This window comes from Carya illinoinensis, chromosome 14 (assembly GCF_018687715.1).
Source record: "Carya illinoinensis cultivar Pawnee chromosome 14, C.illinoinensisPawnee_v1, whole genome shotgun sequence".
Taxonomy (NCBI): Eukaryota; Viridiplantae; Streptophyta; class Magnoliopsida; order Fagales; family Juglandaceae; genus Carya; species Carya illinoinensis.
The window spans coordinates 28,957,651-28,975,600 of NC_056765.1; the positions used below are offsets into that span (position 1 = coordinate 28,957,651).

At 40.8% G+C, this 17,950-nt stretch overlaps 1 protein-coding gene across 4 annotated transcripts in view; it reads left to right on the forward strand.

The window, feature by feature from the left end:
- LOC122294292 (rho GTPase-activating protein 7-like) overlaps positions 1-17,950 on the forward strand; it is a 77,429-nt gene that overhangs the window by 53,114 nt on the left and 6,365 nt on the right. For all 4 annotated transcript variants that reach the window (XM_043102906.1, XM_043102904.1, XM_043102905.1 and 1 more), the window contains exons 14-15: positions 8,611-8,982; positions 9,559-9,608. In XM_043102906.1, the coding sequence (XP_042958840.1) occupies positions 8,611-8,982; positions 9,559-9,608 (422 nt within the window). The remainder of the gene's footprint in view (positions 1-8,610; positions 8,983-9,558; positions 9,609-17,950) is intronic.

Consider the following 17,950-nt stretch of genomic DNA (forward strand, 5'->3'; position numbering starts at 1 on the left):
GTCTTTCCTATGACATATTTGGGACTTCCTTTGGGGAGTGCTTCGAGGGCGCTTTCGATATGGGATACAGTGATCGAGAAAATAGAGCGAAGACTAGTAGGGTGGAAGAGAATGTACTTGTCAAAAGGTGGAAGGATTACCTTGATAAAGAGTACACTTTCTAACCTTCCTACGTATTTTCTATCTCTTTTCCCAATACCTGCTAGTGTGGTGACACGTATTGAGAAACTCCAACGTGATTTTTTGTGGGGGGGTATGGGGGAGGAGTTCAAATTTCACTTGGTTAATTGGGGGCAAGTGCAGCGCCCTATCTCAGGAGGAGGTTTGGGGATCAGAAATTTAAGGGTTTTTAATCGAGCTCTATTAGGCAAATGGCTGTGGAGATTTGCTAAGGAACCAGACTCTTTATGGAAATTGGTGATCGAGAAGAAATATGGTGGTTTATGGGGTGACTAGTGTACTAGAGATGTAAGGGGGGCCTATGGGGTTGGTTTGTGGAAACATATTAGAAAAGGGTGGGGGGTTTTTAACCGGTACGTTCAGCTCCATCTGGGTGTGGGTTCGAGAATTAAATTCTGGGGAGATGTTTGGTGTGGTAATAGGGCGTTACAAGAACTCTATCCCTCCCTCTTCCAGATTGCAAGGGAAAAGGATGCTGCAGTGTCAGAGATTATGGAGATTGCAGGGGGACAGATAATTTGGAACATTAATTTTACTAGGGAGGCACATGATTGGGAAATAAGCAGTTTTGCAGACTTCTATGGACTCCTATACTCCATAAGACCAAACAGGCAACAAGAGGATGTTATGTGGTGGACTCTAACAGGCAAAGGTACTTTTTCGGTTCGCTCCTTCTATAAAGCCCTAACCCAGGTGCCTAACACTCAATACCCTTGGAGGAAGATCTGGAGACACAAGGCCCCTCCCAAAGTTTCTTTCTTTGTATGGATTGCTTCTTTGGGAAAGATTCTTACCACTGATAATTTGAGAAAAAGAAGGATCATCATTGCAGATTGGTGTTGCATGTGCAGAGGTGGGGGAGAGTCGGTAGAGCATCTACTTTTGCATTGTGATAAAGCTAGGACTCTTTGGAATGAGGTTTTTGCTAGATTGGATATGTCCTGGGTTATGCCGAAGACAGTGGAGGCAGCTTTGGCTAGTTGGTCCAACATAAGAGGCAGACAACCAATTAAAGAAATTTGGAAGATGATCCCTCTATGCATTATGTGGTGCCTGTGGCAGGAGCGCAATGTGCGGACTTTCGAAGATCAAGAGAGATCGTTAGGGGAGCTTAAACTTTTATTTTTTAGAACTCTCTGTAGTTGGGCTATTGCTGTTGATTTTAACGGCATGGCCTTTCATGATTTTCTTGTCTCTAATGTGCCTACCTAGTTAGGGCATTAGAATTGTGTACTGATATTTCCATTTTTGATCAATATACCTTATTTATTCATCAAAAAAAATATTCATAGTCTTTATCTAAATTAGCTACTTTGTTCACAACTAAGTCAGCTTTCATTGAATCTAGCCCAACCTTAGATGTCAACTACCTTCTTTTTTGATAAGTATAGATATCAAAATTTTATTAAGAGTGTGCTAGGGCACCACGCATGTGCACCGGAAGTATACAAAGGAAAACACCTAGCTAGGGTAATGCCCCAGCAAGAATTCAGAAAATCGAAAAGGATGAGAAGCGAGTATTTCTGCAGACAGTTGTCCATTTATGCACAGATTTGAGCATAGAGTTATTAACTTCAACCATATATTTGGTACATGGAATGTGCATTCCTATTTGGATGCCCATTCCTAATATTATTCCTATTCTTTGATTTTCTGAAAACCCATGATTGTCAATATATTCAGAAAATCAATGATACCCAGAGAAAGTTTTTGGTAAAATCGGCTCCCCAGTTTTCTTGGCCACTTTTCATTATCAACGTAAAACTCTATACAAGGAAAGTAGGTCAAAATGCTATACACCAGGAGGCTAACTTATCTCCTATTATTTCGCCTATATACATGGTAAGATAATATATACAGCTAATAATAACAGAGTCCTAAGTTGTATAAACTCCTAAAATGTTATACGGTAACAATGATGTCTTCATTGGAATTAGATTAGAATTCCTAAAATACCAAAAACCAAAATGTTTGAAATAAATGTAAAAGAGAATTCCAATGAAATAGACTATTTGCATATGGATACTGCCTCTTAATGGTGTGTGGAGTTTAGGGGTCTGAATATGGATTCTGTTAAGTATTTGTTGATAGAAGCAAAGGTGTTCAAGTTCACGGTGAAGGATGGAGTCTTTATGTTGCATATAACAAAGAAGAGCAGAAAGTCAGCTAGGCAAATTGTGCTGGGTTGAATCAGTGTGGGGTGATTAGCATCTATGGTGGATGAATGCATCAAGCTGGATGAGAGATCAGATTTGTAAGAACTCATTGTGTTCGAAACAGAGCATATCTTGCACAAAGATGCCTCAACACTCATGGGCATTATGCAGTGTTGGCAGAATATGGTTGTGGTGTACACCATGATATTATTATGATCCCTGAAGGGAAGGAGTGGAAGGGGTGCAAATCCATCGCAGATCAACTACGTGGGACTTCGTTTTCCTAAATGCAATGGGTGGAGCTGGGTATCAACAAGAATCCCAAGAAACCTCAAGGATAATGCACAAATTTCACTCATGGAAGGAGAATACGGTGAGCAGAAATGCTGAAGTTGCTGCTGGCAGGTCCTATGTGGAGGTGATAGCCACTGCAAATGGTGTTCCGGCGAGAGGCAAGATGCAGGGGCATGTCAGAGGGGTGTGTGGTTGAAAAGAAAGCTGTCTCTGGCATGCTTGGGCAGGGAGCAAATCCTGCAGAAAAAGGATGACTTTGCTGTTTTTAAGGCAGCGCAGAGGAAAGGAGGCTTCTGGGTTAACTAAATCTGTTAAGACAACATATGAAGGAGATTTGGGAGGAAGCTGATGGGATTTTAAAAACAAATGGAATTGGGTCTGGCCAGGCCTTGAAATGAAAGGTATTAAATGAAGGGTCCAGTCAGTATGAGGAAGAGAAGCAGGCTAAAGGTAAAGGGCTTTGTAACAGGTTGGTTTTTCTGAGCCCAATATGTCTTAAGTCTTTGGGCTGTGGTTTAGAGATAACTTGGTCCGTAGGTTATGTGTGGTGCTCGAAAACAATCAAGTCAACTTCTAGTTGAATGAGCACTGAAGCAAAAACAAACACAGCAGCAACAGGGGAGACATTATGTCTGCTGGCAGTTGCACAGAAAAGTCGCTGGTGACTGCAGATGCTCCAGTGGGAGGTAAAGTGGTTGATTGGTCTGTTTATAGGGTAAATTTCATGAAGTGTCGATTACTAAGAAGTGCAGACAGATGGAGATGGGCGAAATATGAGCTCCTCTTGGTGAGGAAGTGTCTAAATAGCCACAGACAAAGCTGACGGACACCACTACAGACTGATGTATGGCAAAGGCTGCCGCATGCAAGGGTGTTATATCGGTGTCACTTGCTAGGTATGATTTATGCGTAAATGAAGAAAGAGAGGACTGTGGTGACCATAACTGGGGTGAAGAGAGTGGACATGGTGGACAAGTGGTCTTTGATGCTGAAAGAGGGTAAGGTGTTATTTGGGTCAGCACGTGTATTTTTTTCCGAATGTGATCTGGGGTGACAGGTGAATTGGCAACTGGAGATGGGGTTGAGGGGCATGGCAGTAGTTCGAGGCGGTATTGTCATGGGAAATGGAAGTGGAGAATTGGAAGATGCTGTAGAGGAGCCTGTTCCATTGAGTTCATTTCCCTGGAGGGAATATAAAAATTCAGAATGGCATAGATTCTTCTAATTGGGTGATTTAGAAGGCAATGGAAATCCAAAAATCCATGGGGCTTTTGTTCGTGAGATTTGAAACACAACTCATGGCTGTGCTTATGGCCATTGAAGCAGGTCACATCTCTAAGGAGCCTGACTTTACCCCTCCAAGACGGGAAAAGAATTAGAAAGACTCATGTTCTATAAATTATGATCATCAAGGAGGTAGCAGTAGTTGTAGCAGAGGTAAGAGGAGGGTGAAGAATGTTTCTTTCTGAAGCCAAGTTGTTGTCTTGGAATATTAGGGGCAGTGTTGTTAAAAGCATGCTTAAGCGCAAAGCACAAGGCACCAAGGCCAAAGCACTTCGCTTATCAAAAGTGAATAGCATTTACAAAAGCGTGCTTTCGCGCACTTTTGGGGGCTTTTTGTGCAAGCTTAAAGAACAAAAAGTGCGCTTTTATCATTTGACCCAGAAATTAATGTAAACAAATTTTCTTAATTATTTAGATAATGTTGAAGATCATTTACCTACCATAGCTCCACATAATATCATATGTGATGTGATGTATATGCTTTGAACTTGATGTAATAGTCCAAATTGGCTCTCTAGATGGAAAGATATTTGATTGCTTATGTTGGCATAGAAGTCAATACCTACAATTCTTGAGCATTTTTGGTCATGACCCTTTTGGTATATTTTGATTCAAGCATGTACTTTAATTTGATTATGACAATCAAATAAGTTTTTTTAATGAGTGGCTATCAATATCATATGTGTATCTCAAGTAAAGTGTAAGAGAATTACATAAAATGCTTTGTTTAAATAAAACTTGCTCACCAAGAGGCCGTACCAGTTAAAGTTTTTTTAAAAAAAACTTTGTTCTTATGGGCAGGGGCTATTGTTTGTAATAGGCTAAATGTCCATGTTCTCCTACTTTTTATTGTAAACTCTGATTAGGTTATCCACATGTATTCTCCCTGTGTACTTGAGTTTTGCCTACTCCTATGAATAAAACTTCTTGATTACCTATCAAAAAAAATAGAATAAAAAAATTTTGTGAAGGTGGAAGGTAGACATATTATATGCTTATGGGAGACTTAGATGGAGTCATCTCTAGAACTTGGGTTAGAAGTTAGTGGGGCTGTCAACCATTGGATTGGAATTTCTTGGTGTCTTGAGGGGCTACAAGAGGAGCGTTGCTTATGTGGGATCAAGGGGTAGTAGAGAAAGTGGAGGAGTATTGGGGGAATATACAATTGCATGTTCTTTCAGAAATGCTGTAGATGATTTTGATTGGGTGTTTTTGGGCATATACAAGCCTAATTATGATCGTAAAAAAATACTACTTCGGGTGGAATTGGCCGGTTTGAGTAGTTGGTGGGATGTAAATGGATTATTAATGTTGATTTCAATGTTACATGCTTCTTAAGTGAGAGATCTGGAGATGCATCTGTAGTCTTCTGATGGAGGAGATCTCTGAATTTATTTCTGAGCAAGCAATTTTGGGTACTCCAGTTGGCAGAACATTTACATGTTCCAAACAATCAGGATTCTCCTTTGTGGTCTAGAATATATTGATTTCTAATTTCCCCAGAGGGAGGAGGCCCATTATCCCTATTTGAGCCAAAAAGGTTGGCCTGATATTGTTCAGATCCAATTTATTGGACAGTGGTGTTATCCATGGAGGAAGAAGACATTTCAAATTTGAGATCATGTGGTTAAAAACTGAAGGCGTTGTTGATATGATAAGATAATGGTGGCCATCTTATCATTTTCATGGCTCATCAAGTTACATTTTGGCCAGAAAAGAAGGCATTTAAAGGGTATCTAAAGCAGTGGAGCAAATAGATTAATGGCAATGTTGAACAAAGGATCTTATGGAAGAATTACAAGCTTTGGATAGTGTAGAAGGAACAAGATCTTTAAGTGAGGAGGAACAGGGGAGGAGGAACCAAGTCAAGCTAGACTTGGGAGTGGGTTACTTTATTAGAGGAGTTGTGTTGGAGGTAGAAGTTTAGGGCTACTTTTTTGAGAAGAGGTGATAGATGCATGGATTCTTTTTCATAGAGTAACAAAGTTGAATCGCTGAAACAATTGGACTGAGATGCTCCTAGTTGATGGCTCTATATCTACGATTCAAGAGGTGACTTATAATCCCATTGTGCAGTTTTTTGAGCGATTGTTTATTGAGCACCTTTCTTGGAGACCTTGATTAGATGGAATTTCCTTTGATTCAATCGGGGAGGAGGAGGCCTAGTGGCTTGAGAGGCCATTTGAAGAGACAAAGGTGCTCAAAGTTGTGAAAGCTTTGGATGGTGAAAAGATTCCGGGCCCTTGTGGTTTAACTTTAGCTTTCTTTCAAGTGTGTTGGGATATTGTAAGGGAGGATATCATGCATATTTTTCATGAGTTTCATGAAGGTTGCAAATTTGCGAAGAGCTTAAATGCTACATTCATTACTCTTATACCAAAAACAATTGGGGCGGTGTACATAAAAGATGACCTATAAGCTTAGTGGGAGGAATGTATCAGATCATCTCATTAGTACTTCTAACAGGTTGAGCTCGGTGTTTGAAAAGATTATTTCGAGACTGTATAATGCCTTTATTTGAAGCAGACAAATTTTAGATTCCCTTTTTATAGCTAATGAATAACTGGATTGTAGACTTAAAGCTGGAGTTCCTGGAGCATAATGCAAAGTGGATATCAAGAAGGCATATGATCTTATCAAATGAGAAATCCTTATTTGTTGGAGAGATGTGGTTTTAGGAAAAATGGTGACTCTGGACGCAATATTGAATATCTACCAGATGTTTCTCTGCTTTAATAAACGACACTCCTTCTAGGTTCTTTGGCAGTTCTAGAGGCTTGAGACCGGGGGACTGCTTGTCACCTTCGTGTTTTTTTTTGGCCATGGAAGCTGTTATTAAAATGATATTGGCATTGGCTGAAGGGAGTTTCATCTCAGGCTTCTCTGTGGGGGCACAAAACACTTCGACAATAAATTTAACTGATCTTTTGTATGCAGACGACTCATTGTTGTTTTGTGAGGCTGATATAAATCAACTCAGATGCTCGAGAGCTCTAATCCTATCTTTGGAAGTGGTATCAGGTTAAATATAAACTTAGCCAAGTTGGAATTGGTTCCAGTGGGTCAGGTGGTAATGTGGAAATCTTGGCAGTTAGTTTGAATTGTAAGGTGACTTCCTTACTAATGAGGTATCTAGGCCTTTGATTTGGGGGCCGCATTTAGGGCAAAAAATGTATGGAATGAGATATTCAGAAGATTGAACATTGCCTAGCTGGTTGGAAGAGAATGCATTCAAAAGCAGTAGGGTCACTTTGATCAAGAGCACTCTTTCCAATTTACCTACATGCTTCATGTCTTTTTTTTCCCCTCTTCTTTCTAGAGTTCTAGTGTTGCTAATTGCATCGAGAAATTACGGTGAGACTTCCTGTGGGGCAGATTATGGGAAGAAGAAAAAGTCCATTTGGTTAATTGGGATAATATTTGCACCCTAGTTGAGGAGGGAGGTTTGGGGGGTTTGTAATTTGCCGTTGTTCAACCGTGCTCTTTTGGGGAAATAGTTATGGCAATATCAAAAAAAGGGATGCTTTATGGACAAAGATAGTGGATTCCAAGTATAGATGCATGTGGGGTGGATGGAGTACAAATGAGGGACAAGGGCTATATGGAGGAGGTCTATGGAAGAATAGTAGGAGAGGTTGGGGGAAGTTCTATGACTAGTAAGATTTGGGGTGGGAGATGGATCTGAAATGAGATTTTGGCTTGATTGGTGGTGTAAGGATAGGGCCCTTCAGGACTTTGGTGATTTTGAGTAATGCTACTCAATGAAATGTTAACGTCTTTAGAGAGGCACAAGATTGGGAGATGGATGATTTTATTGAGTTTTTTAACTTGTCATATTCCACTAGAATGAGAAGGGGAAATGAGGATAAGATTCATTGGACTCCGTCAAAGAATGGGATGTCTACACTTTTTTTATAACATTCGATGCACTCATGATGTTAAACCTCTCCCATGGAAGAGCAAATGGCGGATGAAGGAACCCATGAGAGTTGCATTCTTTGATTGGACAGCCACACTCGGGAGAGGAGTGAGGAGTCACAATCATTTTATACTTCACTGTGAGATCACAAGTGCATTGTTGAGTGACTTCCTAAGGCAGGTTGGAATGACATGGGTAATGACTAGAAGAGTTGTGGAGCTTTTCTATGCTTGGAGAAGGCTAGATGGCAGCCCACAAATTACAGCAGTCTGGAAGATAGTCCCTATTTGTCTCATTTGGCGAGTATGGACTGAACGAAATGATAGAACCTTTGAGGAGGAAGAGGAAGGAGCTCAAGAGTTCTTTATTCACACTCTTCTCTCTTGGACTGTATTTAAAAACTTTAATGATCTTGGTCTCCATGATTTTCTAGAATCTTTTTCTTCTACTAGTTAAGTTTCTCTCATGTGTACTTGGGTTGCACCATTGTGCTTATTAAAAAAAAAAAATCTTGCTTGCAAAAAAAAAAAATGCAAAAGAAAAAATTGATTGTGTTTGGCCACCTACACAACCATGGGGGTGGTCCAACCATGGTGTTTGGCAATTAACACATGTTTGGAAAAGAAATAGAAACACAATTTTCATGACATCCAATTTAGGTCTATGTTAAGTTACTTTTTATAGAAAGTGATATCATTATTTGTGATTGTTTCGGGGTATGCGTGCAGGTATCTGTAATTTCTTTACATTTAATATCATTTTGTACACTTTTAACAGGCATTTAGGGGTGACAATTCAGATGTTGGATCACCTAGTAAAAAAAATCAAGCCTCGACTGAAAGTTCTAATTTATGTGTTGATCATCAACGAATGAGGGATCCAAATGGTGAACTGTCTGAGGAACGAGGCAAGCAGAAGAAGGTAAATGACAAATCAATTAATGAGGTGGACCCTCCAAGTGTGTCACCTGCTGGCGAGCCCTACCAATCAGTGGGGGAGATTCTGTCTTCAATAGATCCAGTGTATCCATTGCCTATGCCTGGAATTGAACAGGGTCCTGGAAAGACAATGTCTCAGTTGAATGTCTTCAATAAAGTTACAGGATCAAATGTCAATGCAAAGCAATCAACATTCTGGGGAAGGGACAATGTGAGTTGTCATTTGTTGACGCTTCTTTAATTTCTTTTATTTTAAATGTACTATCAGGAGCTCTCAATTTAAAAGCAGCGGATAATATGATACATCTCTTTGAGAAAGGTGTTTGTAGGTTCTTTAAAATGTCTAATCAACTTAATTTTATGAAAGAAGAAAGAATGATCCAAAGAGTCCTTCTGATGGTATCCAAAGCCTCATAAGTTGTCTTTCTTTCTGTTACTACTATTGCTACAACTACTAACAGTCCTTTTTGCTTTCATCATTGGCACCTCTAGTGCTACTGCTGCTACCATTTCTTCTTCTATGTTTAATGAGAATTGTTTTTAAGATTATAAGTTTTGTTCAAGATTTTGTGGATTGTTTGCCATAGCAGTCTGACATATTAGTACGCATTTAAAATCATAGCTGCATGTGAGAAATTAAATTTAGGACTGAGTGTTTGGTTAGGCAGGCAGATGCTTTGTTTTGACTGAGGCATGAAACAAACAGGCGATGTCCTCCAATTTTTAGAGTTTTGCATCTTCAAGTGCATTGTCAGGCATCTGAATATACTCATTGGTTTTTATACAGGTCAGAAACACACCCTCAACAGAATCAGTTGATTCTTCCCAAGAAGAAGAGTAAGATACTTGTAATATTCATTAGCTGATTGCTTTAGTGTGATTTCTTGACAGTCTTCAGTATCTCTGATTTGGCTTTGAACATCTCATAATTTCTTGTTGGTCAATATTGATGCTTTCTATTGTACCTTCTTAACATATCCCCCCCTCCCTAAAAAAAAAAAGTAGATATCCTTGTTTTGTTCGGATCCTACTGTCATGCAAGGAAAAAAAAAATCCATGTGAGCAATAAATTTCTGTGATGTTCAACTTATCAAAACAGATACATGTATGAACTGTTCTCTTGCTTGTTTTGGTCTGGCCTGTCTATATTATATTTTTTTTATAAGTACCTGTACAAGTCAAGTGTTCTATACCACTGAGCCATTGAATGGCTTTTTTTGATTGGCACTGGGTGCCCAGAACAACGTCTCGACTAATCCCAAGGGTGCACAGACCATCGGCAAGGATATTTTTTGGACATAAGCATGTAAGTGGGTATTTCTGGACATAAGCGTGTAAGCGTGTCATGCATAAGTTCCATAAAAAACTGGGTATGTTTTGGTTTAGAGTTATACTGCTTACGTTATGCCAAATCCAAACTGGAAAACACGGCTGTACTTTGGGGCAGGCAGTGGAATGATGGGTTAAAATAATTTCCATATTCAGGTCTAGGCAAAGTTTGATTTTTCAGATGATATGAAAAAATGTAGAATGAAGAAGACTCGAATAGAAATACTCGGCATTTTGCATATGAATGGTAGACAATGAAAAGATTCTGGTAAAGCTTTGACTTTTTTGGTGCCAATGCACTAACCATCTGATATCCAGACAATGGTTGTGCAGGTTGTTTTAAGAAGTATTTTACGAGTTTGTGTTGGTTAGAAGATGCATGAACTGTGTGGATTCTTAATCAAATAAATTGCGTATGCATAGGTGAATGTGACTAAATAATCCAGATCATTTAATAAGTGAATTTGCCAAGCGCCACATATATTTCGTTTGAATAGTTCTTTTGATACAAATACATTGTTCTTGACACTACATACTTTTGACTGAATTTTTCTTGGTTGGAACCTTTTAACATTGGGGGCAGGCTCTTTTGTGACTGGGTTGGTATAACTGAAACATAGCAAAGTTGTGAATTTATATTGTATCGGCCGGTACGGCTAGTATTTACCGTACCGGTCACTGCACCGGTAGAAAAGAAATAGTTGTTTTGCACCGGATCAAATACCAGCCATGTCGGTGCGTTTCAGTCAATACCGGCCGAAATCCAGTGTACCGGCCGAAACTTATATTTTTGTATTTTTAGTGTATTTTCATAATTTTTACTCCAATTCTCACATCTAAAAACTATTTTCTTAACTTTTTTTTATTCCATTTTCTCAAGTATTGATTGAGAACTTAAAAGTATTATTGAGTTTTATAATTCTGTGTTTTAACTTTTTAAGACTTGCATTGATGTTATTTTGAAATATAATTTATACATATATAATTAATTTATCTATATATAAACTATCCCGAAACGGTACCAGTACTAAAATATTTCGTTCTAGTGCCTTAACCGAAACGGTATTCAAAACTTTGAAACATAGACAATCATTGGCTTCTAGTTTCAGTTTTGGCACCTCAGGACAGTAGCTCTTTTCCTTGGAAGGGTATTTGATAAACCATTGGCTACGCCTACTGATATCAATAAACTTTTACTTATGTGTATATATATAAATATATAAAAAGAAAAAAGAAAAAAAAAAGAGTATTTGATGAACCAAAGCACCTCTAAGAGCAGTTTTGTCACATGGACAGCTTCTTTAATGAATGTTCTCACCAGGGATAACCTAGGGAAACGTCATATCATTGTGGTTGATAGGTGCTGTATGTGCAGAAAGAGGGGAATCTGTAGACCATTTTTTTACTCCCTTGTTAGGTTTCCAGAGCCTTATGGAACAACTTCTTTGATAGAATTGAGTTGTCTTGGGTTATGCCTAGAAGGATAGTAGGCCTCTTTGCAAACTGGAGAGGATTATTTTTTTTTTTTTGATAAGTAATAAACTTTATTGAACGAATGCAACTAGGCAAAGCCTATGTACACAGGAAGTATACAAAAGAGACACCTAATTACACTCTAGCAAGCTGAAAAGAAATCAAAAAGTCATGAAACTGGAGAGGGTTATAGGGCAGCTACCAAATTACATCAGTGTGGAGGATGTCTCCTATCTGCTTTGTGTGGTGAATTTTGGTGGGAAATGAATGATAGCAATTTTGTCGACTATGAGGTGACGATGGAAAAGCTCAAAACCTTCTTCAATACTCTGTTTATTTGGACATCTGTTATAGATTTTAAGAGGCTGAGTCTTCATGATTTTCTTGTATATTTTTGTGTTTGTAATTAGGTGTTTCTCTTGTATGCATAATACATCTGGTGTACTTGGGCTAAGCTTTTGCGTTATTAAAAAAATAGATTCAGTTTTGGCATCTTTACAAGCAAGTTAGTTGGGCATCTGTTATTACTTTGTTCTTCTTTTTATAAGTATAATTTATGTTAAATTGTGTATTATTCTTTTACTTGTAATAAAAAGTTAGTTGGTGTTGAGAAGAATGTGAGACAATCCAACCTAACGTATGCAGAAGCTCTCACGATGGCGAGACCAGTGCACGGCGAGAAGAAACCAGGTGACTACGGGCGGGATGGGGTTGAGTCTCGAGCCATCCAAGCTGTACGGGGTGCAGGTTATGGCAGGCCTAAGGTTGGGCAGGAGACGTGGGTGAGTAGTAGGCGACTGTTAGACCTGCAGGGGCAGTTGATAAAAATGCAGCGGGAATTGCAGGAGGTACGTGAATATGTCGGGATGAGAAAGGATTTTAAAGGGAAGGGGAAGATGCAGTTTGCTGAGGGTGTAGTGGACTCGGGGCCGTTTCTAGGGCCAGACGGGCCCAGGTGTGGGCCTCAGCCTCTCTCGGCTAAGGAAGGGGACCTAGGGCCTGGGCTTGGGCTGACCCAGCCCACTCACATCCCGAGCCCTGAGACCGGCTCACCCTTTATTTCGTGTGACCCAGGGCCTGGGCTTGGGCTGGCCCAGCCCACTCGCATCCAGAGCCCTGACCCGTTGTCCCTTTCGCGTGACCCGGAGCATCTTTCACTTGACCCGTTAGCCATCAACGTAGTCTCGGCTACGCCCGAGCTCGTGTTGTGCTCGCCGGCGAATGACTTGCCAACGGCGACTCCACAGAACGTGCCGACGGGAGCAGGGGGAAATTCCGGCAAGGTGCCGGCAGCGAGGGGTGTACAGTACCCTAGGCAAATCCTTAGCGTTTCAATTCCGGCAACGGCAGAAATTTTTTCCCCACTCCGAGATGGCCAGACGATGCCGATTTATGCAGGGGATCAAGAGGGAGGTGGATTGGAACTCTCAATCCTTTCAGAAAGTGATTCGGAGATGGAAGTTTTGGAGGGGGAGGGGCCCGACAACTGTAACCTTTCGGTGGAGGGGGTTTTTGAGGTTCCTTTTGATGGTGAACAGATGGGGCTGGAAAACATAACTCTAGATGGAGTTTTTCAAGGAAACCAGTTAAATAGAATGGAGGAACCCACTCCATTGAATTTCTGTTTTCCAGCTCAACCAAACGTATCGGATTGGGTATTTCACAAGGTGAAAGAAATACAGAAAATAGTGGGGCTTGAATGTGAGGGGTACGAGGAGCAGTTCATGGCCTTGTTTACAGCAATTGAGGCAGGGCATAAACAAAAAAATAAGGGTGAATCAAAGAAGCACCGGGAGCTCAAAAGACTGTCTTGGTCTATGAACGTGGAGGGCAGCTCTAGTAGGAGTAGAGTAAAGGGGAAGGGGCAGACCGTTCTTCCATGAAACCAAAAATAGTGTCCTGGAACGTCCGTGGGCTTAATGATGCAGATAAGCGCTTGCGGATAAGGAATATGATTAGGGAATGGAAAGTGGACATTGTCTGTCTGCAAGAAACTAAGTTGAATTATATTGATAGGGGAATTGTGCGAAGTTTATGGAGCGGGGTTCATGTAGATTGGGCTTACTTGGCATCAAATGGGGCGTCAGGAGGAATTGTGGTATTGTGGGATAGACGTGTTGTAGAAAGGGTGGAGGAGTTTGTTGGAGATTATACGGTGGCTTGCTCTTTTAAGAGTGTAGCAGATAATTATCTTTGGGCTTTTGCAGGTGTTTATGGCGCCAATTTAGACAAAGACAGAAGCTTGTTATGGGATGAACTTGTTGGGATTCACAACTGGTGGGATCTCCCTTGGTGTATAGGGGGAGATTTCAACGTTGTGAGATTCCCAAGCGAAGCATCGGGAAGTAGAAGATTACGGCCAGCAATGGAAGCTTTCTCGGAATGCATTTTCGATCTGAACTTGGTAGACCTGCCGTTAGCTGGCGGTACCGCTACATGGTCTAATAATCAGTCATGGTCACGACTGGATCGGTTTTTAATTTCACCGGAATGGGAATGTCATTATCCGGAGGTTTGGCAGAAGCGGTTGCCCCGTATTTGCTCGGATCATTGGCCGATTTTGCTCAATTGTGGAGGAATCCGTAAGGGTCGTCGGCCGTTTAAATTTGAGAATATGTGGCTGAAATCGGAAGGGTTTGTGGATAGGGTAAAACAGTGGTGGTCTTCCTACCAGTTCCAAGGTACTCCCAGTTTCATTTTTGCCGCAAAAATGAAAGCTCTCAAAAAAGATTTACAAGTATGGAACATGGAATCCTTTGGCAACGTAGGGGAAATGAAAAAAGCGAAGTTGTTAGAAATCCAGGAGATTGAGAGACTGCAAGAGGTACAACACCTCACTCAGGCGGAACAAGAGAGGAAGGGTGAGCTGGTTGCAGAAGTTGAAAGGTTGATTCTTTTAGAAGAGATGTCTTGGCGCCAAAAATCAAGGGCTCTATGGTTGAAGGAAGGGGATCGGAGCACGGGTTTCTTCCACAGAATTGCAAACTCACACAGGAGAAATAATAATATTGAGATGTTGAAGGTGGATGGAGAAGAGTGCAGAGATGTACAGGTAATCCAAAATCATGTTGTGGAATTCTATGAGAATCTACTCAAGGAGCAGGTGGGATGGCGGCCTCCACTGAATGGGCTAGATTTTAACACCATAGGCTTGAGTGATGCATCACGCCTCGAAAGGGACTTTGAAGAGAGGGAGGTTTTTGAAGTAGTGAGGAAAATGGCAAAGGACAAGGCACCAGGACCTGATGGCTTCTCTATGGGTTTCTTTCAGGGTTGTTGGGAAGTTATTAAGGAAGACCTGCTGAAGGTCTTTCATGAGTTTTTCAGCAATGGAAGATTTGAAAAAAGCCTTAATACAACGTTCCTTGCTTTGATACCTAAGAAGGTGGGGGCGTCGGAAATTAAGGATTTCAGGCCTATTAGTCTAGTGAGTGGGGTGTATAAGATAATCTCCAAGGTACTTGCGAATAGACTGAGCGAGGTGATGGGGAAGATTGTTTGTCAACCTCAAAATGCTTTTGTAAAAGGAAGACAGATCCTGGATGCGGTGTTAATAGCTAATGAATGTCTTGATAGTCGAATGAAAGCCCAGAAAACAGGGATAATGTGCAAACTTGATATGGAAAAGGCATATGATCATGTTAACTGGGATTTCCTCCTTCATTTATTAAGGAGGTGTGGTTTTGGAGAGCGATGGAGAACATGGATCCATTGGTGCATTTCATCGGCAAAATTCTCTATCTTATTGAATGGAGTCTCAGTGGGTTTTTTCCATAGCTCACGTGGATTGAGACAAGGGGACCCACTATCACCCTTGCTATTTGTCATAGTCATGGAGGCGTTAAGCAGGATGCTATCGGCTTTGGTCGCGAATGGTGATATATCAGGTTTCCCGATCGGAACCCCGAGTAGGGGTATTATCAATATCTCCCACTTATTATTTGCAGATGATACTTTGATTATGTGCGAAGCAGACCAAAGGCAGGTTCAAGCGTTAAAGGCCCTACTTTTTTGTTTTGAGGCAGTCTCAGGATTGAAGGTAAATCTGGACAAATCAGAATTGGTGCCAATCGGGTCTGTTCCTAACACTCGCCTCTTGGCAAGAACGTTGGGTTGCAAGATAGCCTCTTTCCCTCTTACTTACTTGGGGCTTCCGTTGGGGAGTGTCTCGAGGGCTTTTTCAATATGGGATACAGTGATTGAGAAAATAGAACGGCGGTTGGCGGGGTGGAAAAGAATGTACTTGTCCAAAGGTGGGAGAATCACTTTGATAAAAAGTACATTATCTAACTTACCTACATATTTCTTATCTCTATTCCCGATACCAGCAAGTGTGGCAACCCGTATCGAGAAGCTCCAACAAGATTTTCTGTGGGGGGGTTTGGGGGATGAATTCAAGTTTCATTTGGTTAAATGGAAACAGGTATGCCGCTCTATCCCGGGGGGAGGTCTGGGAGTTAGGAACCTAAGGGTTTTTAACCGGGCACTATTAGGCAAATGGCTATGGAGATTTGCCATGGAACCAGATTCTCTATGGAAATTGGTCATTGAAAAGAAATATGGAGGCTTATGGGGAGAGTGGTGTACTAGGGAAGTTAGTGGGGCTCATGGAGTTGGATTGTGGAAACACATCAGAAGAGGCTGGGAGGTGTTCAACCGCTTTGTTAAGCTTCAGGTGGGTACAGGAACCAGGATTAAATTCTGGAATGACATATGGTGTGATAGTAGGGCTTTAAAAGACTTGTACCCCTCTCTTTTTCAAATGGCAAGTGTAAAGGATTTATTAGTGGCAGATGCTATGGAGGTGTCGGGGGGACAGATTTCTTGGAGCATTAATTTCGATAGAGCAGTTCAGGATTGGGAGATGAGTAGCATTGCTGATTTTTACAGTTTTATTTATGCTATAAGAGTTAACAGCCAGCAAGAGGATATCATGTGGTGGATTCCAGCAAGAAAAGGAACTTTCTCGGTCAAGTCTTTCTATAAGGCTCTCACCCCAGAGTCCAACTCTCATTTCCCTTGGAGAAAGATCTGGAGTCACAAGGCACCTCCAAAAGCCTCTTTCTTTGTATGGACAGCTTCTTTGGGCAAGATTCTTACCACTGATAATCTAAGGAAAAGAAGGATCATTATCGCAGACTGGTGTTGCATGTGCAAAGGAGAGGGAGAATCGGTAAATCATCTTCTGTTACATTGCGAGGTAGCAAGGACTCTATGGAATGAAGTGTTCGTTCGTTTGGAAATGGTTTGGGTGATGCCAAAAACGGTGGAGGCAACGTTGGCTAGTTGGCCTAGCATAAGAGGCAGACAACCGATCAGAGCTATGTGGAAGATGATCCCTATTTGCATCTTGTGGAGTTTGTGGAGGGAGCGCAACGAGCGGACTTTCGAGGACAAGGAAAGATCTATAGAGGAGCTTAAATTCCTATTTTTTAGAACTCTTTGTAGTTGGGCCATTGCTGTAGATTTTAATGGCATGGCCCTTCGAGATTTTCTTGCCTCTAATGTATCCACTTAGGTGGGGTATCAGAGTTGTAATTCAGGCTTTTTGCCATTCTTTGATCAATATAATTATTTATTTATCAAAAAAAAAAAAGTTAGTTGGTGTTGGACATCTGCTTGGATTTTATCTCAAGACTAGAGGTCCATAGTTATTGAGTCTTTTTCTGCATAGAAAATAGGTACTTTTACATCCATGGTTTTTCCGTGTAATGCATGATTGCCTTCCCTTCAGTTAGTCATTTTTTTCTCTTTTTGGAGAAGCTGTCCACATCCTTTTTCTGTCTTCATTGCCTTATTGAAGTATTTGTTTCATATCACAAACAGTTGAAGGTCAAAACTTTGAAGATTTCCTTATGATAGTCGCATTAATTGCTAAATAGCATTTGTGGGTTGGCTTAATGGTCAACTAGTGGTGACCTTTTCCAAATTGTTGCTTAATGGAAGGAAACCTTGTTCTTAGTAACTAACTGTAGATGTGGTAAATTCTCTGTTAATTATCTTATTCACTGAACTTGTAAACAAGGAGATGTCAGACAAATGGAGAAGTCTGGTACCAGTTTAGATTCCATTTACTCCTATCTTGAAATTATGATGTACTGGAAAAAATGGACCAGAAATTGGCTAGTTATCCAGAGGTGGTAGGGTCACTTTAACAAAGTACCCTTTTTAACTTGCCAGCCTACTTCTTATCACTATTTCCAATTCATACCAAGGTAGCTTATTGCATGGAGAAACTCCAACGGGATTTCTTTTTTTCTTTTTTCTTTTTTTTGGGGGGGGGGGGGGGGGGGGGGGGGGAGATGAAGGATGAGTTTAAATTTCACCTAGTAAAAGGGGCCACGGTGTGCGCCCCCATCCCGGAAGGAGGATTGGGT